General features: G+C 47.1%; 1 protein-coding gene across 1 annotated transcript in view; it reads right to left on the bottom strand.

Annotated features, from left to right (window-relative positions):
- The window catches only part of LOC126475021 (protein scarlet-like), a 210,716-nt gene that overhangs the window by 152,957 nt on the left and 33,704 nt on the right, over positions 1–24,055 (bottom strand). Inside the window, exons 2-3 of the mRNA XM_050102561.1 lie at positions 18,374–18,512; positions 8,482–8,580 (exon numbers count right to left, since the gene is read on the bottom strand). Coding sequence (XP_049958518.1) covers positions 8,482–8,580; positions 18,374–18,512 — 238 coding nt within the window. The remainder of the gene's footprint in view (positions 1–8,481; positions 8,581–18,373; positions 18,513–24,055) is intronic.

Below are 24,055 nucleotides of genomic sequence, written 5' to 3'. Positions count from 1 at the left end.
GTGAACAACCTGGTACGAGTGTGCATAGGACATGTACATATTTGCGACAACGGGTGAGAGTGGACTCCCCATGGCTACTCCTTCTGTCTGCTCGTAGTATTCACATTTCGAGGAGGAAGCTCTTGAATCAGCACATCTAAAACCCACCTGTTTCTTTAGACATGTGGATGATACCTTCGTTATCTGGCCACATGGAAGAGATAAACTGGCAGACTTCCTCACACATCTCAAGTCCAGACACAAGAATATTAAGTTCAGCATGGAGATCGAAACGGATGCGATGCTCCCTTTCCTAGATGTTTTGATTAGAAGACAAGCTGACGGCACTTTGGGCCACAGCGTGTATAGAAAGAAGACGAACACCGATTTGTACCTACATGCGGATAGCTGCCACCACGCGGCACAAAATAATGGCGTGCTCAAAGAGCTCACACCATCTCCGACAGGAACAGTCTCCAACAAGAATTGGACCATGTGAAGACCGTGTTTCGGAGGAACGGTTACAAGGAGGTGCAAATTCGGAGGGCTCTACATCCCACACCTGGAGCACCGGCGGGAACTGAGGATGAACCTCAGGAGGACGTGGCCTTGGCTATTATTCCGTTTTGTGGGGCGTTATCCCGAAAAATTGGACGCATTTTACGTAAACACCATGCGAAAACTATTTTCCGTCCTCCAAGCAAAACCAAGAGCCTTCTTGGTAGTGTCAAGGGCAACCTTCCTCTACGTAAATCAGAGATTTATCAGATACCTTACCAATGAGGTAGTGTATACATAGGGCAGACCATTCGTACCATTGAGGACCGATGCCGAGAACATCAACGGCACACTAGACTGCAACAGCCCAGTAAGTCGGCAATCGCTAAGCATTGCCTGTCGGTACTCCACAGCATGGATTATGACCAAACCAAAGTCCTCACACAGACTTCCAAATACTGGGACCTTGTCATCAAAGAAGCCATAGAGATTAGACTAAGGGAGCCACAACTTAATCGTGACAGCGGTTACATCCTTAGGAATGCGGGGCGCGGACCGGACCGACTCATAGGAAGCGCCTGAGAGTGGAGCGGGAGGGGGATTGTCCTATATATACATGGCGCCGGCCTACCGCCGGTCAGCACATCAGCGCACCTGATGATGGCAACGTGGTCGATTGCCGAAATATTGTGTCCTACCTACATTCATACCAGGCTGTTCAAACGAGATTTATTTCGTCATAAAATACGCCAGGAGAAACTGAAGAATCACACCCTCTAGAATGCTGTTCATGAATGTCGCCACAATACGTCGAATCACCAGACTGACTTACAAATTTTCCGTCAGGTTGCGTAAGATTATCACGGGAATGTTTCTGGTGTCGCACGAAATCGCACCCCAGACCATAACTCCTCGAGTGCGTCTGGTGTGTCTAGCACGCAGACTGGTTGGTTGCGCGCCTCCTTCCAACCAACACTGCCACCGAGGCGGGACCAGCCTTCATCAGAAAACACAACAGACATCAACCAGACCCGACAATGAGCTGTCACTTGACACCACGAAAGTCGCAAATGGCAGTGGTTTGGGACCAGTGGAATGTACGCTATAGGACGTTTGGCTCGGAGCTGTTGTTGAAGTAACCGACTTTTAACAGTGCGCTGTGTCACTGCGGTGCCCACTGTTGCTGAAACTGATGCTGGAGATGCAGTGCGGTGCGCGAGAGCCATACGCAGGATACGACGGTCTCCCCCCCCCCCCCCCTCTTAGTACACTACAGGCCATTAAAACTGCTACACCACGAAGACGACGTGCTACAGATGCGAAATATAACCGACAGTAAGGAGATGCTGTGATATGCAAATGATTAGCTTTTCAGAGCATTCACACAAGGTTGGCGCCGGTGGCGACACCTACAACGTGCTGACATGAGGTAAGTTTCCAACCGATTACTCATACACAAACATCAGTTGACCGGCGTTGCCTGGTGAAACGTTGTTGTGATGCCTCGTGTAAGGAGGAGAAATGCGTACCATCACGTTTCCAACTTTGATAAAGATCAGATTGTAGCCTATCGCGACTGCGGTTCAACGTATCGTGACATTGCTGCTCGCGTTGGTCGAGATCCAACGACTGTTAGCAGAATATGGAATTGGTGGGTTCAGGAGGGTAATACGGAACGCCGTGCTGGATCCTTTCTCATACACAAACAGCAGTTGACCGGCGTTGCCTGGTGAAACGTTGTTGTGATGCCTCGTGTAGGAGGAGAAATGCGTACCATCACGTTTCCAACTTTGATAAAGATCAGATTGCAGCCTATCGCGACTGCGGTTCAACGTACCGTGACATTGCTGCTCGCGTTGGTCGAGATCCAACGACTGTTAGCAGAATATGGAATTGGTGGGTTCAGGAGGGTAATACGGAACGCCGTGTTGGATCCCAACGGCCTCGTATCACTAGCTGTCGAGATGACAGGCAACTTATCCCCATAGCTGTAACGGATGGTGCAGCCACGTCTCGATCCCTGAGTCAACAAATGCTTGAAATATCTTTGAGCACTGTGGGACTTAACTTCTGACGTCATCAGTTCCCTGGAACTTAGAAATATTTAAACCCAACTAAACTAAGGACATCACAAACATCCATGCCCGTGCCACCATTCTAACCAGTGACCGTAGCGGTCGCGCGGTTCCAGACTGTAGCGCCTAGAACCGCTCGGCACTGAGTCAACAAATGGGGAAGTTTGCAAGACATCAACCATCTGCACGAACAGTACGACGACGTTTGCAGCAGCATGGACTATCTGCTCGGAGACCATGGCTGCCGTTACCCTTGACGCCGCATCACAGACAGGAGCGCCTGCGATGGTGTACTAAACGACGAACCTCGGTGCACGAATTGCAAAACGTCTTTTTTTCGGATGAATCCAGGTTCTGTTTGCAGCATCATGATGGTCGTATCCGTGTTTGGCGACATCGCGGTGAACGCTCATTAAAGCGTGTATTCGTCATCGCCATCCTGGCGTGATGATATGGAGTGCCTTGGTTACACGTCTCGGTCACCTCTTGTTCGCATTGACGGCGCTTTGAACAGTGGAAGTTACATTTCAGATGTGTTACGACCCGTGGCTCTACCCTTCATTCGATCCCTGCGAAACCCTACATTTCAGCAGGATAATGCACTACTGCATGTTGCAGGTCCTGTATGGGCCTTTCTGGATACAGAAAATGTTCGACTGCTGCCCTGGCCAGCACATTCTCCAGATCTCCCACCAATTGAAAACGTCTGGTCAATGGTGGCCGAGCAACTGGCTCGCCACAATATGCCAGTCACTACTCTTGATGAACTGTGGTATCGTGTTGAAGCTGCATGGGCAGCTGTACCTGTACACGCCATCCAAGCTCTGTTTGACTCAATGCCCAGGCGCATCAAGGACCTTATTACGGCCAGAGGTGGTTGTTCTGGGTACTGATTTCTCAGGATCTACACACCAAAATTGCGTGAAAATGTAATCACTTGTCAGTTCTAGTATAATATATTTGTCCAATCAATTCCCGTTTACCATCTGCATTTCTTCTTGATGTAGCAATTTTAATGACCAGTAGTGTAGTTGCACGTGGTCGTCCGGAGTTCGGTCTCCTTGCGACCGTTCCTTCTCGTAAATACGCGAACACCGCTGCCGGCAGTCACGTACACTGGCTACATTCCGGCAGTATTTCAAAAGGAACATCCAGCTTCTCGTAGCACTATCACACTGCCTCGATCAAAGTCAGTCAGGTAATGGTAATGGCGTCTTTGTCGCCTTAAAGGCATTCTTGACACGCGTCCACACACCAAATCCAATCTCAAGCGTAACTAACGTTCACGGCCGCTACAGTGGGAATTTAAAGCAAACCTGATTCGCATTCTCATAGTACCGCTTCTTGCGCCACTGTCATACAAGTGGCGCAATAGCCTATTAGGATTCACATCGTCTTTGAGGTGTAGAAACATGCCTACCGACTTTCATTAATGTAGCTTAACTGTTTCTTGGTGTTGGTTTTTATTTCGTCTGTGTATTTGAAGACTCAGAAAAAGCGTACGATTCTGTACATGTCAAAACATCACGGGAAGCGATGAAGTGTACAGTTATAGAAGCACAGCAAAATGCCTGATCCGGTCAGGACTGATACAGAACATAGAAAAGATATGAAGAAGAGCAGCGTGGTTTGTTACAGGTTCTTTGGTATTGATTGGAACAAGAAAAGGGGAACTGACGCTAGAATACAATGTACCCTCCGCCACATACAATAAGGTGGTTTGTGGAAAATAGATGTAAATGAAAATGTAGAATATACTAGCAATTTTAGGCAGTAGTCAAAGTAGGGAGAAAGTTGAGTGAGGCAGTCCATACATAGGACTGCAGTACGTTGCCGACACTATTTAAAATATACAGGGTTATTACAAATGATTGAAGCGATTTCACAGCTCTACAATAACTTTATTATTTGAGATATTTTCACAATGCTTTGCACACACATACAAAAACCCAAAAAGTTTTTTTAGGCATTCACAAATGTTCGATATGTGCCCCTTTAGTCATTCGGCAGACATCAAGTCGATAATCAAGTTCCTCCCACACTCGGCGCAGCATGTCCCCATCAATGAGTTCGAAAGCATCTTTGATGCGAGCTCGCAGTTCTGGCACGTTTCTTGGAAGAGGAGGTTTAAACACTGAATCTTTCACATAACCCCACAGAAAGAAATCGCATGGGGTTAAGTCGGGAGAGCGTGGAGGCCATGACATGAATTGCTGATCATGATCTCCACCACGACCGATCCATCGGTTTTCCAATCTCTTGTTTAAGAAATGCCGAACATCATGATGGAAGTGCGGTGGAGCACCATCCTGTTGAAAGACGAAGTCGGCGCTGTCGGTCTCCAGTTGTGGCATGAGCCAATTTTCCAGCATGTCCAGATACACGTGTCCTGTAACGTTTTTTTCGCAGAAGAAAAAGGGGCCGTAAACTTTAAACCGTGAGATTGCTCAAAACACGTTAACTTTTGGTGAATTGCGAATTTGCTGCACGAATGCGTGAGGATTCTCTACCGCCCAGATTCGCACATTGTGTCTGTTCACTTCACCATTAAGAAAAAAATGTTGCTTCAATACTGAAAACAAGTTTCGCACTAAACGCATCCTCTTCCACGAGCTGTTGCAACGGCGCCGAAAATTCAAAGCGTTTGACTTTGTCATTGGGTGTCAGGGCTTGTAGCAATTGTAAACGGTAAGGCTTCTGCTTTAGCCTTTTCCGTAAGATTTTCCAAACCGTCGGTTGTGGTACGTTTAGCTCCCTTCTTGCTTTATTCGTCGACTTCCGCGGCCTACGCGTGAAACTTGCCCGCACGCGTTCAACCGTTTCTTCGCTCACTGCAAGCCGACCCGTTGATTTCCCCTTACAGAGGCATCCAGAAGCTTTAAACTGCGCATACCATTGCCGAATGGAGTTAGCAGTTGGTGGATCTTTGTTGAACTTCGTCCTGAAGTGTCGTTGCACTGTTATGACTGACTGATGTGAGTGCATTTCAAGCACGACATACGCTTTCTCGGCTCCTGTCGCCATTTTGTCTCACTGCTCTCTCGAGCGCTCTGGCGGCAGAAACCTGAAGTGCGGCTTCAGCCGAACAAAACTTTATGACTTTTTCTACGTATCTGTAGTGTGTCGTGACCATATGTCAATGAATGGAGCTACAGTGAATTTATGAAATCGCTTCAATCATTTGTAATAGCCCTGTATATATGAAGTATACAATGGAATGGCAACGGCCTTGCCATAGTAGATACACCGGTTCTCGTCAGATGACCGAAGTTAAGCGCTGTCGGGCGTGGGCGGCACTTGGATATGTGACCAACCGGGCCGCCATGCGCTGTTGCCATTTTTCAGTGTGCACTCAGCCTCGTAATGCCGATTGAGGAGCTACTCGACCGAATAGTAGCGGCTGCAGTCAAAGAAAACCATCATAACGACCGGGAGAGCGGTGTGCTGACCACACGCCCCTCCTATCCGCATCCTCAACTGAGGATGATACAGAGGTCGGATGGCCCCGATGGGCTGCTTGTGGCCTGAAGATGGAGTGCTGCTTTATACACTGGAATGGTGAAATAGTCGTGCGAAGGTATAGGAATTTTTTTCCACTATGGCACTATATGCTCATTATAATTTGCCGATGATCAAGTACTGATAGGAAAAAGTAGAGGAGGGGAGGGATGTTATGTGTATGATTAAGAAATTAATAGAAGCATTTGAAGGGGGCTAGCTTAGGATAAGTATGAGCAAAGCAGAATATCTGGTAGTGAGAGGAACATAGTACGTCCGCAATGATCTATTAAACCGTTAAAACATTGTAAATATTTAGGATCGATTATCCATACGTCGGGGAAATGTGATGCAGATGTGGAAGTCAGGATCCAGCAGGCAAGAGGAGAAGTTAACGTGAAACTGGACATTATCAACAGAAACAAAGAAGAGTATTCTGCAAGCGGTAGCTGGAAGTATACTAACATTTGGTGCAGAAGGACAAACTTGAGGGTGCAGCAGAGAAGTACAGTACATACAGTAGAAATGGATGTAAGAAGGATGTCCAGAGGAGAGAGGAGAACAAATGAGGAACTCAGGATGAAATGAGGAACTCAGGGAGAAAAATGATATGGGAAACCAGTCGTGAAATTAATTCAAAAAAGGGCACTTCAATGATGTGGCCATGCACGGTAAATGGAGTAAGAACAGTGGTTACATGGAATCCTGGAATGGTCGCAGCCGGGAAAGAGAAAGTGCTAGTGGCCGAGAATAACACTGAGAGCGTGAGCTGTTGAAATGAATAGGAACAGAGATCTGAAGGAGGAAGACTGTAGTGACCATGAATGCCGGTGAATGGAAATGTAGGGCAACTGTTGAAGAGGGGAGAAGTCATTAAAAGTAAAATTAAGCAGTCTTTGAATGAACAGAAATGAAAATTGTACACTTCACAAAACACAGAAAAATAAAATGATCTGGCTACTATATGAGTGAGTTTCAATTGAAATAAGGCAGCAATACCTGGGTGTAACGATTTATGATGATATGAAATGAAGTGATCACGTGTTGTCAGTAGCAGTATTTGTCCAATAATTAATAAGGAAATAAAATTTATTGCTATTGAAGTTCCTATATTTCCTAACAATGTTAGCAGTAAATATACAACAATTATATTTGCGGCTAATCGTACTTCTAATGTTCCTGGTCGAATAAAATTTCTAATTGTTTCAAGTAAAACCATAAATGATATTAGTGCGGAAATAACGCAGAAGGGAGGCTTCGATTCACCAGCTCGATAATGGAAATATGCAGTCAGTGTCCACAAACGAAACTGCTTAAAAATATTCTTACGATGCATCCTAGAATATTCCTTAAGTTAGCTGGTCACATACCAAACAAATAGCACTGAGATCGCATGTTCGACGTAACCAGAGAGGCCAGGATGAATTGTCAGTGGCTTGTCTCACTCACTAGAGAGTATTGGGAACTCTGAGAAATCTGAAGTGGTAGATGATGAAAGACAGATGTCAGTTATTCCACGAAAACCTACTTACAAAGTTTCAAGAAACAGAACTAAGTGAAGAATCAGTAGACATTCTTCAGCCCCCACGCATTGCTTCCGTATGGAGGGCGGAGACCAGATTAGACAAAAATACAGCCCGCAGAGGGGCGTTTGAGCAGTCGTTCCTCCTGCGCCCCATACTCGATTGAACCTTGGAAGAAACTGTAAAACGTGGTACAATGCGTAGTCCTCTCCGCCAAGTACCTCACAGTGGTTTGCAGAACTTTGGTGCAGATGTAAATGTACTGCTGCTACTATGCGAGTACAAAGGGAATCTGGTGCTGTACGTGGATTCTAAATTATCAGGAATCATACATTTACTCAGACAAGTCATAAAATGGTAATACCTTTTAAACAGAGTTTCCATCGATTTGTACAGTTAATCCACGTAAGCACCTCAAACAGCCATTTTCGTCCATTCCTGAAAAGGTTGCTTTTCTGGTTCCTTTTCACTACAGAGAACAGAAAAATGTCAGGATTGGGTCATCAGGCTGCTGTTAACCATCATCGTTTTATTTTTGGCCATAAAAATGACACTCAGCAATGCTGTGAGCCCTTACGATTACTAGGAACTGCTAAGGCCTTTGCCTTGCAAATGCTGTGGCGAATACGTTACGGCTCAAGACGCTCCGAAAGAGGAAACAAACTGATTTGTAAATCTGTCTTTGTACTACACGATCTGCTTGTTTTTGGACCTCACATGCCTAAGTTCTTCATCTGCTAAATGCTTTCTTCTTTAAATGAGCAGCTGTTTCACGAAGTTAGTCGAATTATTTTTTCGTTCAAGGAGTTCCGCAGTATGTTCTGAGATAAAAACGCAATATGGAAGATTGACAAGCAACAGCAGACCAGTTGCTTCCGCTCAGGCTGGTAAAGCCGTGCCACACTCACCTGGTGATCGGTGAGCCAGCGCCGCCATGAGCGTCGTCTTGCCGGCGCCGCTGCCTCCCAGCATCGCCACGAGGGTTCCGGGTCGAACCACTCCAGTCACTGGAACACCAGAGACAGCCACCAGCAGGCTTAGCTGAGTAACCTCCAAAAACTGAACTACGAGCACAGCAGTTCTTGGACACAATAAATTGCTCAAAGAACTTTATCATCATAATTTACTTATTTTGTGAGTTTCTGATTAGATGTCGTTGTTGTTGTTGTGGTCTTCAGTCCTGAGACTGGTTTGATGCAGCTCTCCATGCTACTCTATCCTGTGCAAGCTTATTCATCTCCCAGTACTTATTGCAACCTACATCCTTCTGAATCTGCTTAGTGTATTCATCTCTTGGTCTCCCTCTACGATTTTTACCCTCCACGCTGCCCTCCAATACTAAATTGGTGATCCCTTGATGCCTCAGAACATGTCCTACCAACCGATCCCTTCTTCTGGTCAAGTTGTGCCACAAACTTCTCTTCTCCCCAATCCTATTCAATACTTCCTCATTAGTTATGTGATCTACCCATCTAATCTTCAGCATTCTTCTGTAGCACCACATTTCGAAAGCTTCTATTCTCTTCTTGTCCAAACTATTTATCGTCCATATTTCACTTCCATACATGGCTACACTCCATACGAATACTTTCAGAAATGACTTCCTGACACTTAAATCAATACTGGATGTTAACAAATTTCTCTTCTTCAGAAACGCTTTCCTTGCCATTGCCAGCCTACATTTTATACCCTCTCTACTTCGACCATCATCAGTTATTTTGCTCCTCAAATAGCAAAACTCCTTTACTACTTTAAGTGCCTCATTTCCTAATCTAATTCCCTCAGCATCACCCGACTTAATTAGACTACATTCCATTATCCTTGTTTTGCTTTTGTTGATGTTCATCTTATACCCTCCTTTCAAGACACTGTCCATTCCGTTCAACTGCTCTTCCAAGTCCTTTGCTGTCTCTAACAGAATTACAATGTCATCGGCGAACCTCAAAGTTTTTATTTCTTCTCCATGAATTTTAATACCTACTCCGAATTTTTCTTTTGTTTCCTTTACTGCTTGCTCAATATACAGATTGAACAATATCGGGGAGAGGCTACAACCCTGTCTTAATCCCTTCCCAACCACTGCTTCCCTATCATGTCCCTCGACTCTTATAACTGCCATCTGGTTTCTGTACAAATTGTAAATAGCCTTTCGCTCCCCGTATTTTACCCCTGCCACCTTTAGAATTTGAAAGAGAGTATTCCAGTCAACATTGTCAAAAGCTTTCTCTAAGTCTACAAATGCTAGAAACGTAGGTTTGCCTTTCCTTAATCATTCTTCTAAGATAAGTCGTAAGGTCAGTATTGCCTCACGTGTTCCAGTGTTTCTACGGAATCCAAACTGATCTTCCCCGAGGTTGGCTTCTACTAGTTTTTCCATTCGTCTGTAAAGAATTCGTGTTAGTATTTTGCAGCTGTGACTTATTAAACTGATAGTTCGGTAATTTTCTCATCTGTCAACACCTGCTTATGCTTGTTAGTTTTTTCATCACAGGAGATTGCCCCTTACAGCCGTTCGCATAGTAGAAATATAAGTAAACCTGCAATGTCGGTGCTATCCAGTAGAGCGCGCTGTGTCTGCAGTCGTGAATGGACCAATTGGGATTGTATGCACTATCCAGTCTGTCGAAAATATAGCTGTAGGGTTTGAGGCACCTGTCGGTATGGATGTACTTCCTCAACGCACATTGGCCCTTTCCTTGCGGATGTGGGAGAGTTGTGTGCCCAGGGCCTCCTATCGGGCAGACCGGTTGCCTGGTGCCAGTCTTTTCAGTTGACGCCACTTGCGCGACTTGCATCTTGATGAGAATGATGAAGATACTCAGACCTGAGCGGAGAAAATCTCCAAACCGACTGGGAATCGAAACCAGGCCCCTTGCATGGCATTCTTGCACGCTAACCACTCAGCTGTAGAGGCGGACATTATGTAGATGAGGGTAACGTATGGATAGGGTATTGATACAATTGTGTTGTTATGGATGAAGCAAAGGAAGAAGGTGAAACCATGTGATGGCAAATGGCCTACACTTCTCGAATAAAACTATAAGGAGGTCGCCAATCTTAACGACCCGTTCGACGGATGGATCACCATCAACAGCGTCACACCCTCTCACTTGTCCCACCACATATGATATTACGTCTCCGTGCTCTTCGTCAAATATTGCGTCCAGCCTTGTCAAATATGTGGGGGTCTAGGAAGCTTGCTTATTAGTTTGGCTAGACAAACATTCAACCAAAATCGTATTAATGAGTTTTCTTACAAAAAAGCAAATGATAATACTTTGACAATTACACAGATGTGTCGCAAGCGAAGGGCGACATACAACATAAGCAGTCTCTTCACTACAACAATTGCCGCATTATACAGAGTGTACAAGCGAAGTAACGAGCGCTGACGCTTGTATCCGAGTCGCTGGTCTTGAAGCTGCTATTCAACTGGGCCGCGACTTGTCGGGCGCGGCTCTTGCGTCCTCTTCTCATATGGGCCGTTGCTGTCGCGTTGTCGTCCTGGAGAGGGGTCGGTCAGCGTCTTCTCACGGCCATCTCTTCTCTATCGTTCCCGACTGGCCGTCACATGTGACACTGTAGAGAATTTGGAATTTAATCCAGGACATTGGTGCAAAGGCCCGTGTTGAAGAATTTTATGCCACCACTGTCCACAACTTCTCCCGTTGATGGCCAAATATCTGCAGTGCAAATTTTATCAAGTACCAGGGTATGAACCGGCTTACGTCCAGGTCGAACGCCATTGCACAGGTGTTCGCTACTGACCAATTAGTTTGTCAACACGCCTCTAAGCGTCATTTCAAGCTCAGACCGTGCGTGCATAATCATTTTGCACGAAAAACATTTGCCCGCGGAATTGGCGTCATTGAAACATTCAGCCTCTATCGAGAGACACCAAACAACAAAGATCTCCCTCGGCATGGTCTCCCGCAATCATGAACACCCTTCTATGAGCGCTATAGACATGTTGCAGCTCGCATGTACCTGAGAGAATGCAGCAGTAATGTATGCAGCCTCTTTGGAGGCAGATTTTAGATTTAGCAATGGCGAGAGAGGAAATGAACCCAGATCCGCAGAAAATGGAAGGGGTGTTATGCGCTATATGATCAGTAGTATCCGGACACCTACTGGTGGACATTAATATGGACTGGGTCCATCCTTGGCCTTTTTGATGGATTGAATGCTGCCTGGGACACTTTCAGTGAGTTGTCTGAGTGTCTGCAGTGGAATGGCAGCCCATTCTTCTTCAAGAGACGAAACCACGGAACTAATGATGTACGCTGGAGTCTGGAGCGAAGTCGATGTTCTGACTCACCCCAAAGGGTGAGTTGGTGTCGGGACTCTGCACACTCCAGTCCATTTCAGAAATTTTAATGTCCACAAATCATCACACAGTGGTGCTTTTGATAGAGTGAATTGTCATGCTGATAAGCAATCATCGTCTCCAAAGTGTTACTGTACCATATGCAGTACACTATGCTCTAAAATGTGTTCATATGCTATCGCATTTATCGTTTTCTTAAGGGCAATAACGGCACGGCGCCTTAAGCGTGAAAAACACACGTGATACAGTTACATCAGCTCCTCCACCCTCCATTGTTGGCACTGCTCTTGAGGGTACTAACGTTCTGTACTTATTTCTTCTTAACACTCTATGGACAATCACTGTTTTAGCTGGACAGCTGGTAGCAGTTTAGAAACCACGAGTGATTGCTTGCGCTGATTTCGTACGCCCAACCTCCGTAACGGCCGAAGGTACCTGTCTATCAGCACTTATCTGCCTGGTCTTGGTTTAGCTGTGATAGGTTTTCCATTCGCGTTTACACTTCGCGATGAGATCACCAGCAGTTGACCTGGGCAGCTGTGGAAGTGTTGAAATGCCCCTGATGGATTTGTTACGCAGGTGTCACCCAGTGACTAGTCCACATTCGATGCCACTGAGCTCTGGTGCCCCACCATTTCAACTGTTACTCCTTCTCTACCGACAGCACAATACTCCCCGCCTCCTCTTATACTGGTCACCTTCACATTACATTGGCGTGTGCGGATACTTTTGATCAGATAGTGTGTATGACGGGAGGAAGAGATATGGGGACAGAATGGAGCTCCTTTGGGGAACGATGTGGAGATTAGCAGGACGGGAGATTAGAGTAGAACAGTAGTCGGATTATAATACAGTTTAGGGGATGCGCAGTATATGCTTTACTTTTGAATAAAAATCGTCGACAATGGCGACCCAAGGCTTCTTGTATAATAGTCGCCCTTATTTGGCCATTGTCCTGGTCGAAGAGGGTGGTGCAGCTGATAGAATCTCAGAGATGACTCTTGTGCCATTCGGGTGGGAAACTGACTCTAAAACACGGAAGAATCAGCAATGGTCAACGGGATGAGGATTCAGAAGGCAATGGAAACCACTGCATTAAAGATTAATAATGTGTTTCCACAAGAGACGTACCAGGCAACTCAAGAAGTGTCATGGTTGTCTCTCCATTCGAAAGAAGATTTCGGATTATTTCCCGTTTGAATCTCTGACAGGTGATTGCCAAGGGCACTAATCACGAGAAACAAATTTAATAACGAACACAAATATAACATTCTATGAGTCGGAGCGTGCAATGTCAAAAGTTTCAACGTGGTAAGGAAGCCACATCTGAAAATGGAAATGGAAACTCTCAGGTGCTAGGAGTAGTGGGGGTCGGTAAACGGAATCGAAGGACAATAAGGATTTCTGCTCAGTCGAATAGAAGATAATATCTACAACAGCAGAACGGGAATAAGATTTGTTATTAACAGCAAAGAAAGGCCAGAGCAAGGTACTCTGAACAGTACGGTGATAGGTTTGTTCTCATTAGAATCGATAGCAAACAGACACCAATAATAATTTGTATACACCGCCATACAAAAAAAAATAAATAAATAAATAAATAAGTAAATAAAACTAAAAAAAATAGTGCACTCTGTTAGAGATTACTAGTTCACTTAAGGTTTATTGTTTCAACAGTGCATATGGAGTACATGAAATGACGACATTTACAGAGAAATGGCACAAGCGGTTTTGAGGTACCAGGTATTTCCCAATGCTGGAACACCCATATTAGTACGTGGTATAGCCTCCATGGGCGTCCATGCAGGCCCTGACTCTTGCATCCAGGCGATCGTACAGACGGCGAACACTGTCCTGTGATACATTACGCCACACCTGCTCGACCTGTTCACATAGCACTGTAAGAGTTATTGGCTTACATGCCGCACGAGTCACTTCTCGTCCCATCATATCCCACACGTGCTCGAGTGGAGGCAAGTACCGAGACATTATTAGCCAGGGTGTTGCTGCACGTTGAGTTTCACAGGCTGTGTGCGGCGAGCATTATCCTGTTCGAACAACATACACTATGTGATCAAAAGTATCCGAACACGTGGCTGAAAATGACTTACAAGTTCGTGGCGCCCTAGCTCAGTAATAACGGAATTCAGGATGGAGTTGGCCCACCCTTAGCTTTGATGACAGCTTCCACTTTCGCAGGCATACGTTCAGTCAGGTGCTCGAAGGTTTCTTGGGGAATGGCAGCCCATTCTTCACGGAGTGCTGCACTAAGGAGAGGTAACGATGTGGGCCGGTGAGACCTGGCACGAAACCGGCGTTCCGAAACATCCCAAAGGTGTTCTATAGTACTAAGGTCAGGACTCTGTGGAGACCAGTCCATTACAGGGATGTTATTGTCGTGTAATCACTCCGCCACAGGCAGTGCATTATGAGCAGGTGCTTGATCGTTATGAAAGATGCAGTCGCCATCCCCGAATTGCTCTCGAACACTGCAAAGCAAGAAGGAGCTTAAAACATCAGTGCAGGTCTTTGCTGGAATAGTGCCACGCAAAACAACAAGGGGTGCAAGCCGCCTTCATGAAAAACACCACTACACCATAACACCATAGCCTCCGAATTCTACTGTTGACACTACACTCGCTGGCAAATGACGTTCACCAGGCATTCGCCATACCTACACTGCCATCGGATCGCCACATTGTGTACCGTGATTCGTCACTCCACACAGTGTTTTTCCACTGTTAAATCGTCCGATGTTTACGCTCCTTACACCAAGCGAGGCGTCGTTTCGCATTTACCGGCGTGATATGTGACTTATGAGCAGTTTTCTGACCTCGCGACTGTCATACCACTTGCAGTGGATCCTAATGCAGTTTGGAATTTATGTGTGATGGTCTGTGTAGGTGTGTGTGCTCTCTGTCAGTCAACAGACCAGGTCGGCCTGTACGCTTTTGTACTTTACGTGTCTCTTCACGTTTCCACTTCACTATCACATTGGAAACAGTGAACCTAAGGATGTTTAGGAGTGTGGGAATCTCGTGTACAGACGTATGACACAAGTGACACCCAATCACCTGACCACGTTCGAAGTCCGTGAATTCCGCGGATGGTCCCATTCTGCTCTCTCACGATGTCTAATGAATACTGAGGTCGCTGATGTGGAGTACCAGGCAGTAGGTGGCAGCACAACGCAGATGATATGAATAACGTATGAGTTTGGGGGTGTCCAGATACTTTTGATCACATGAACGGCAAAAGAACGGGTTTAACAACGCGATTCATGTACCGTGCGATGGGCAGCGTCCCCTCCAGAAACGGCGAACGTGAATAAAAGTTGTAACTTATCGCATCCCGCACCATAAGCTCTGGGGTGGGGCCAGTGTGTCGTCGATGAATGCCCCCTATGAAACGGCACCCACCAGGTGTACGTCGTACGCGCAGGCTGAATCTGCCTTCATCGCTGAAGACCATGCCGCCCATTCCATCTTACAAGTTATTCTCTCACGGCACCAGTCTAACCGTGCACGTCGATGCTGTCGTGTGAGTGGAGATGGGCTACACGTGTACGTCCCATAGTCCCACTGCTAATAACTGGTTCGAAACAATTCGTGTACACACGTCTGGTCTCACAAACACTCTGATCTGTGCTTTGGTAGCTCTATGAGTTGCCACTGATTCTCCTACAATACGACGATACTGCCGGGCGCCTGTGTTGCGTGAAAGTCGAGAACCTCATCTATGGAAGTGAGAATGTTCACGTGACCACTGATACCAACATCACTGCATAAAAAACACAGCACGTCCAAACTCGCTCATTTGACTGCAGGAAGGACGAGTGCACCTCCGTGATATAGTTGCCTGCTTCCTTCACACTTTGCACCATATTGAGCCTTCTGGCTGTGAGCATTCCCTATTAAAGGGCAGACACAGATGGTACTCTGGTAGCTATACCACTACGCTATCCGCTGGTGAACTGCGTTGAAACCATACTCAGTATGTGTACTATCCCCCAGGTGGCATATGCCGTCATCAGATCAGAATCGGCGTCGTCTTTCCAAGTGTACTAATGCATGTGGACGTCACAAGAATGAGCTGAGGGTATTTGATGGCTAATTCAGTATATAAAGAGAGATGATATGATAATGTTCAGCCGGCCGAAGTGGCCGTGCGGTTAAAGGCGCTGCAGTCTGGAACCGCAGGACCGCTACGGTCGCAGGTTCGAATCCTGCCTCGGGCATGGATGTTTGTGATGTCCTTAGGTTAGTTAGGTTTAACTAGTTCTAAGTTCTAGGGGACTAATGACCTCAGCAGTTGAGTCCCATAGTGCTCAGAGCCATTTGAACCATTTGATAATGTTCATGTGGGGTTGTAATGAAGTAACAAACGAAGGAACAGAGGACAGAGTTATGGCAGACTATGGGCTCGGTTGTAAAAATGAGAGACGTGAAAGACTCATTGAGTACTGCAATAAATTCCACTTTGTAGGAGCTAAAATCAAAAGAAGAAGAGATATAACTTTAATAGTTACAACCACTTATTTACAGCTCGTACAAAATAGATACGTGTTTCAAAGTTTTACTGACCTTCAAAATAATTACCAGCATTGCGTATAACCGGTTGCCAGCGATGTGGAAGTCCTAGCATACTCTTATCAGTGCCAGTTGTGTTGACAGTTCGAGCGGCGCCGTCTATTGCCCGCCGAATTTGTAGCAGTTCTGAAGCGAATGCCGTGAAGTGTGTCCTTCAGCTTAGAAATGGAGTTGAACTTACGAGGGCTTAAGTCAGGGGAGTGCAGCAGGTTTTATAGTACTTAGTAGTCCCATTAGTCTAACAATTCAGTAACAGTAGAGTAAAGACTGCCACCGGAGGCCGTTCAGTTGAAGAGAAATGGACATCACCAAAAAAGGTAAACACAGAAGTTACAGAGACAAACATGGGTAGGAGGAAGATAACTGCGAAGAAACCTTGTGTAAGAGAAGAAATACTTCAATTGATTGACAAAAGGAGGAAATGCAGTGCCAGAAGAAATGCAACAAGGTCATTTTATTGGCAAGTGGTGTGATAGGTAGCTCATTACTGAAGTAGCCTACGATACCAAATTCAGAAAACAGTAAAGGCTGCCCAGTCACGTCAATACACAGCGTATCCCGCTCTGGCGGCAATGCAGAAGGGCATTCTCGGATCGTTCTTACAGACCTTGGAGAACGAGTAAGTTCCATCATGTCCCACACGTCTTCAATTGACGGAATATCTGGCAATCTTACTGGCCTGGGCAGTTGTTGTACTCCACGATGTGCACGTTGCATCGGAGCAGCTGCCTGTGAACGTTCACTGTCCTGCTGAAAAAGCCGTTTGCATTCCTATCGAAAAATGGTAGTAGCACGGTGTAACATTTTTAGCCATGTATCGGGTACTGGTCAATTTACCCTGCAGAAAGTTTTAGTTAATGCCCCCCCCCTACCACCCCCCTCCCACCCCCACCCCACAGGCACACCCCATGTAGCCTAAGATGGGACCTGTGCGCCGTTGGCGAATGCACCCTGGAATAGGAAGCTCAACAGGCGTACGCATTACACGTGTATGTCCATTACTCTCAACACTGCAGACAACAGAGCGACATTCCACTCTCCAGTCGACTTTTCTAAGATACCAGTGTAGGCATGCTCCACGATGTCGTGGTGTCAGTGGCCAGAGGCCTGATGGAACAGCCGGTGCAACATGTGCCCGGATTTCTTCCCTGGATGATGATCGATCAGTCACTGCTACTTGCGCAATGGACCGACCTTGACGAGCGTCTGTATTAGTCGGACGTCCAGAACCTGGTCTAAAGGTGTGAGAATGTTCTACAGACCACTATTGAAAGCAGCAGTACACAGCCGATCCACTATGCCTAACATGTGTGGCTATCTGTCGGCACGTCCATCCAGCATCCCGGAAGCAATGCGATCCCTTTGAAATGGCTGAGGTTGTTGAACAGAAGCACGTACTAATCAGTGCGAATACTGTACACCTCTAAACTCAACACAGTTACTACCTGCACAGTAAAACTAGAGGATGCCTCCAGACTGTCATCTGATCGCCGATGAGCATGATAAATAAGTCACTAATCGAACCCAACAACCCCTGACATGCGCCTGTTATACTCTGGTGTCACTGAATATAGTCCTTGGGGCTGCACTTTTTTCCATTCAGTGATCAGGATAAAGATGTCGAGAGGCCAAGGCGAAACGGTTGCAGGACAAATGTAAATTGTTAAATAAATTAGCTGGGTGTGGTAGTTGCAGGTCAGATAGATGCGAATGTAAACAAAAAGGGAAAGGAAAAGAGCGAGAGTGAGAGACACGTGATAAAGATGCTGAGGGACAGAGAAGAAAGTGCATGTTAACAGGGCGGTGCGTTTAGTGGCGTACGATTGTGATGCTGTTGAATAGCAGTGACTTTAAACCTGCCCTGGGTGGAGGTGGAGTACTCACCGCCGTTCACGATGCGCCGGTGTTGCAGGCTGCGCCTCCAGAAGCCACCCCGCGAGACGGCGTACACTGAGACGTCGCGCCACGTCAGCGTCACACCGGGGGAGCGGCCGCCCAGCGGCGACATGGCGAGCGGCGTCGACTGCAACACGGGAGACGATACACCGTTCTACAAGCTGGCGGGCAGAGCAGGGCAGGGTGGACAAACCTCGACGATACAGTCTCTAGCATACACTGTCCGGCCGGAGCGTTGTGATCACTGCCCACTGCGACACATTGGCAGGTGGAGGCGCAGACGGAAGGGCACGTGTGGGGAGAGCGCTAGTGGTTGGGGTTGTCCAAAGGCGCTGTAGCGGAAATGCCGAGCGCTAGAGGATACATACTGCTCTAAATTCAAGCCTACGCTCGCATTTTTCGTAAATACACTCCTGGAAATGGAAAAAAGAACACATTGACACCGGTGTGTCAGACCCACCATACTTGCTCCGGACACTGCGAGAGGGCTGTACAAGCAATGATCACACGCACGGCACAGCGGATACACCAGGAACCGCGGTGTTGGCCGTCGAATGGCGCTAGCTGTGCAGCATTTGTGCACCGCCGCCGTCAGTGTCAGCCAGTTTGCCGTGGCATACGGAGCTCCATCGCAGTCTTTAACACTGGTAGCATGCCGCGACAGCGTGGACGTGAACCGTATGTGCAGTTGACGGACTTTGAGCGAGGGCGTATAGTGGGCATGCGGGAGGCCGGGTGGACGTACCGCCGAATTGCTCAACACGTGGTGCGTGAGGTCTCCACAGTACATCGATGTTGTCGCCAGTGGTCGGCGGAAGGTGCACGTGCCCGTCGACCTGGGACCGGACCGCAGCGACGCACGGATGCACGCCAAGACCGTAGGATCCTACGCAGTGCCGTAGGGGACCGCACCGCCACTTCCCAGCAAATTAGGGACACTGTTGCTCCTGGGGTATCGGCGAGGACCATTCGCAACCGTCTCCATGAAGCTGGGCTACGGTCCCGCACACCGTTAGGCCGCCTTCCGCTCACGCCCCAACATCGTGCAGCCAGCCTCCAGTGGTGTCGCGACAGGCGTGAATGGAGGGACGAATGGAGACGTGTCGTCTTCAGCGATGAGAGTCGCTTCTGCCTTGGTGCCAATGATGGTCGTATGCGTGTTTGGCGCCGTGCAGGTGAGCGCCACAATCAGGACTGCATATGACCGAGGCACACAGGGCCAACACCCGGCATCATGGTGTGGGGAGCGATCTCCTACACTGGCCGTACACCACTGGTGATCGTCGAGGGGACACTGAATAGTGCACGGTACATCCAAACCGTCATCGAACCCATCGTTCTACCATTCCTAGACCGGCAAGGGAACTTGCTGTTCCAACAAGACAATGCACGTCCGCATGTATCCCGTTCCACCCAACGTGCTCTAGAAGGTGTAAGTCAACTACCCTGACCAGCAAGATCTCCGGATCTGTCCCCCATTGAGCATGTTTGGGACTGGATGAAGCGTCGTCTCACGCGGTCTGCACATCCAGCACGAACGCTGGTCCAACTGAGGCGCCAGGTGGAAATGGCATGGCAAGCCGTTCCACAGGACTATATCCAGCATCTCTACGATCGTCTCCATGGGAGAATAGCAGCCTGCATTGCTGCGAAAGGTGGATATACACTGTACTAGTGCCGACATTGTGCATGCTCTGTTGCCTGTGTCTATGTGCCTGTGGTTCTGTCAGTGTGATCATGTGATGTATCTGACCCCAGGAATGTGTCAATAAAGTTTCCCCTTCCTGGGACAATGAATTCACGGTGTTCTTATTTCAATTTCCAGGAGTGTACACAGATCAAAAAAAGTTTTGCACCACCTTGGTTTCGAGAGTTCCGGAACCTGCACAGAAAATTGGAACAGACATCCACATAATTTCCGCCCTTCTCATTCCTCATAGAAACCACAAATTGCATGTTGTACCATCATACAGCGAGACATTCAGGGGTGGTGGTCCAGATTTCTGTACCTCTAATACCCAGTAGCATGTCCTCTTGCATTGATGCATGCCACTACTCGTCGTGGCGTACCATTTACAAGTTCGTATTGTCCCACTCCTCAACGGCGGTGCGGCGCAGATCCCTCAGAGTGGTTGGTGGGTCGCACCGTCCATGAATAGCCCTTTACAATCTATCCCAGGCATTTTCGATAGGGTTTATGTCCGGAGAACATGCTGGCCAGTCTAGTCGAGCGATGGCGTTTTCCTTGAGGAAGCTATTCACAAGATGTGCATGATGCGGGCACGAATTGTCGCCCATGAAGACTGCCAATATGGTTGCACTATCGCTCACAGGATGGCGTTCATGTATCGTAAAGCCGTTATTGTGCCATCCACGACCACCAGCGGCGTACGTCGGCGCCACATAATGCCACCCCAAAACAGCAGAGAACCTCCACTTTGCTGCACTCACTGGACAGTGTGTCTAAGGCGTTCAGCCTGACCGGGTTGCCTCCAAACATGTCTCCGACGATTATCTGGTTGAAGGCATATCCGACACTCATCGGTGAAGAGAACGTGATGCCAATCTTGAGCTGTCGGTTCGGCATGTTGTTGGGCCCATCTGTACCGCGCTGCATGGTGTCGTGGTTGCAAACATGGACATCGCCGAGGACGTCGGGAGTGAAGTTGCGCATCTTGCAGCCTACTGTGCACAGTTCGAGTCGTAACACGACGTCCTGTGGCTGCACGAAAAGCATTATTCAACATGGTGGCGTTGCTGTCAGGGTTCGTCCAAGCCATAATCCGTAGGTATCGGTCATCCACTGCAGTAGTAGCCCTTGGGCGGCCTGAGCGTGACACGTAAGGCCCTGATGAAGGCTAGCTGCAACGCTAGCCGAAACGTTGGCGCATTTTAAATTATGACGATGCGGTCTGATACCCTGAAGAATTTTATTGAAGATGTCATCGACAATTACTGTCTCTCTGTATCTCCCCCATTTTCGAACAACACGCATTGGTTCACTCCGAGACACCTGGACACTTCCCTTGTTGAGAGCCTTTCCTGGCACAAAGTAACAATGCGGACGCGATCGAACCACTGTACTGACTGTATAGGCATGGTTGAACTACAGACAACACGTGCCTTGTACCTCCTTCCTGGTGGAATGACTGGAACTGATCGGCTGTCCGGCTCCCTCCGTCTAATAGGCGCTGCTCATGCATGATTGTTTACATCTGCGGGCGGGTTTAGTGACATCTCTGAACAGTCAAAGGGACTGTGTCTGTGATACAATATCCACAGTCAACGTCTATCTTCAGGAGATCTGGGAACTGGGGTGATGCAAAACTTTTTTTTATGTGTGTATTAATTACGGCCCGTCTACGCCCACGCTTGTATGGTGACCCTTCGGAAAGTAACCTGACACCTCTGCTTTGGGTGGTATCTAATCCCGCAGAGAATGCAGCCATTTATTTTCGCCTGACTTCTTAGGCAATTGTAGCTTTCAGAGAAGCATCATGAGTGGCGAAGTTTGAGTAAAACCTTCACATTTCTCTTGTTGCCATGTTAAAATTTGCTTCTTTTGCCAAAACGCAGCGGAGTTCGCACTGTCTCAACTCACTAATATACTGTGCAGATGCAATTGCTAGAAGATTTATTAAGTTTATTACAGGGCGAACTGAGGAAAAGTAAGATCAGTATCTTCCAAAAATCACGTCCTCAGTACAAAATAAATGTCTAATGTCGCACTGACTTTGCTCCAAAACCCGTAGCATTTTCGTTTTACCAACTATCGATGGCCCTGAAACATTACGCGCTTTCATCGAAATTGTTTGTAGTTAGTTGAATAACACAGTAGATATATACCATTTTGCAAAATACGCTCCTCTTTGTGTGTTATTATTTGCGAAAATCTCATTTCGATATCTAAATCCATTAATGAAACACGTGGAATGTTGCAGATATTTCAGTCTGGCTTTATCGCTGCCGCGCCACGATCGCAAATGAATGCGCTACATCAATTTTCTTGAAATGTGTGACAGATAGAGACCTCCACCACAGTCTAAAGAAAAATTAAGTATGTTAGCTAAATTTCACATGCAGCAACATATTTCGTAATATGCATCAAACGCAAAATCATACAGGTCCCTCTTTTTCATTGAAAATTTTTCGAATTTCGCGTAGTGTCTTAGTTTCACATAAATATCGTAATAATTATGACCATTATCGAAATGATGGACACATCTTCATGAAGATGACATATGCAGCTACAAGTAAAACAAAAACGAAATTTTTGCCGAATAGTTCCTGTAACATCGTTTGAGAGAGACTGCAGAATGTGCACCTCGATTCTGCCACGGCAAACGGTCAAAAGATGAGAGACACGGTCGGCCTCGCCTTCCGAACAAACGGATGAACTCGCCCAGCGCTTTGGGCGAAAACTTGTCACCGCGCATTGGCCAGCTCATCCTGTGTGGACTCTAGTGCGGCGAGAATGTTACGCCTTGAGGGAAATAAACAAGCGGTGCACAGACGTATAGTCAATCGTTCTAGCAAAAATATGGACCGCGAATGGGGAAACGCACTGGTATAGACAACTCCGAGCAAAGAAAGATTGGTTACCGCATGGCCCATGGGAATGAGTACCTCAGAAAAGGCGAAGCATTCGTTGCTACGCAAGTGGCTTGAACGTCTATGGGAAGTGGTTGAAACCACGAGTGGGTGTCAATGTGTTGAAAATTCCACTCCTCATCACCGAATGTGGAGGTCGGCGTCCCATCAGCCCATAATTGGGTGACATGTGCGTGGACATCTGCTGCTACATACACTACTGGCCATTAAAATTACCACACCAAGAAGAAACGCATATGATAAACGGGTATTCATTGGACAAATATATTATACTAGAACTGACACGTGATTACGTTTTCACGCAATTTGGCTGCATAGATCCTGAGAAATCAGTAACCAGAACAACCACCTCTGGTCGTAATAACGGTTTTGATACGCCTGGGCATGGAGTCTAACAGACCTTGGACGGCGTGTACAGGTACAGCTGCCCATGCAGCTTCAACATGATACCACAGTTCATCAACAGTAGTGACTGGCGTATTGTGACGAGCCAGTTGCTTGGCCACCATTGTCCAGACGTTTTCAATTGGTGAGAGATCTGGAGAATGTGCTAGCCAGGGCAGCAGTCGATCATTTTCTGTATCCAGAAAGGCCCGAACAGGACCTGCAACATGCGGTCGTGCATCATCCTGCTGAAATGTAGGGTTTCACAGGGATCGAATGAAGGGTAGAGCCACGGGTCGTAACACATCTGAAATGTAACGTCCACTGTTCAAAGTGCCGTCAGTGCGAACAAGAGATGCCCGAGACGTGTAACCAATGCCACTCCATACCATCATGCCGGGTGATACGCCAGTATGGCGACGACGAATACACGCTTACAATGTACATTCACCGCGATGTCGCCAAACACGGATACGACCATCATGATGCTGTAAACAGAACCTTGATTCATCCGAAAAAATGACGTTTCGCCATTCGTGCACCTAGGTTCGTCGTTGAGTACACCATCGCAGGCACTTCTGTCTGTGATGCATCGTCAAGGGTAAACGCAGCCGTGGTCTCCGAGCAGCAAACGCCGTCGAAATGTTCGTCCAGATGGTTGTTGTGTTGCAAACG

The sequence above is a fragment of the Schistocerca serialis genome, chromosome 4 (assembly GCF_023864345.2).
Source record: "Schistocerca serialis cubense isolate TAMUIC-IGC-003099 chromosome 4, iqSchSeri2.2, whole genome shotgun sequence".
NCBI classification, from domain to species: Eukaryota; Metazoa; Arthropoda; class Insecta; order Orthoptera; family Acrididae; genus Schistocerca; species Schistocerca serialis.
This window is presented reverse-complemented; position numbering and strand designations above follow the sequence as displayed.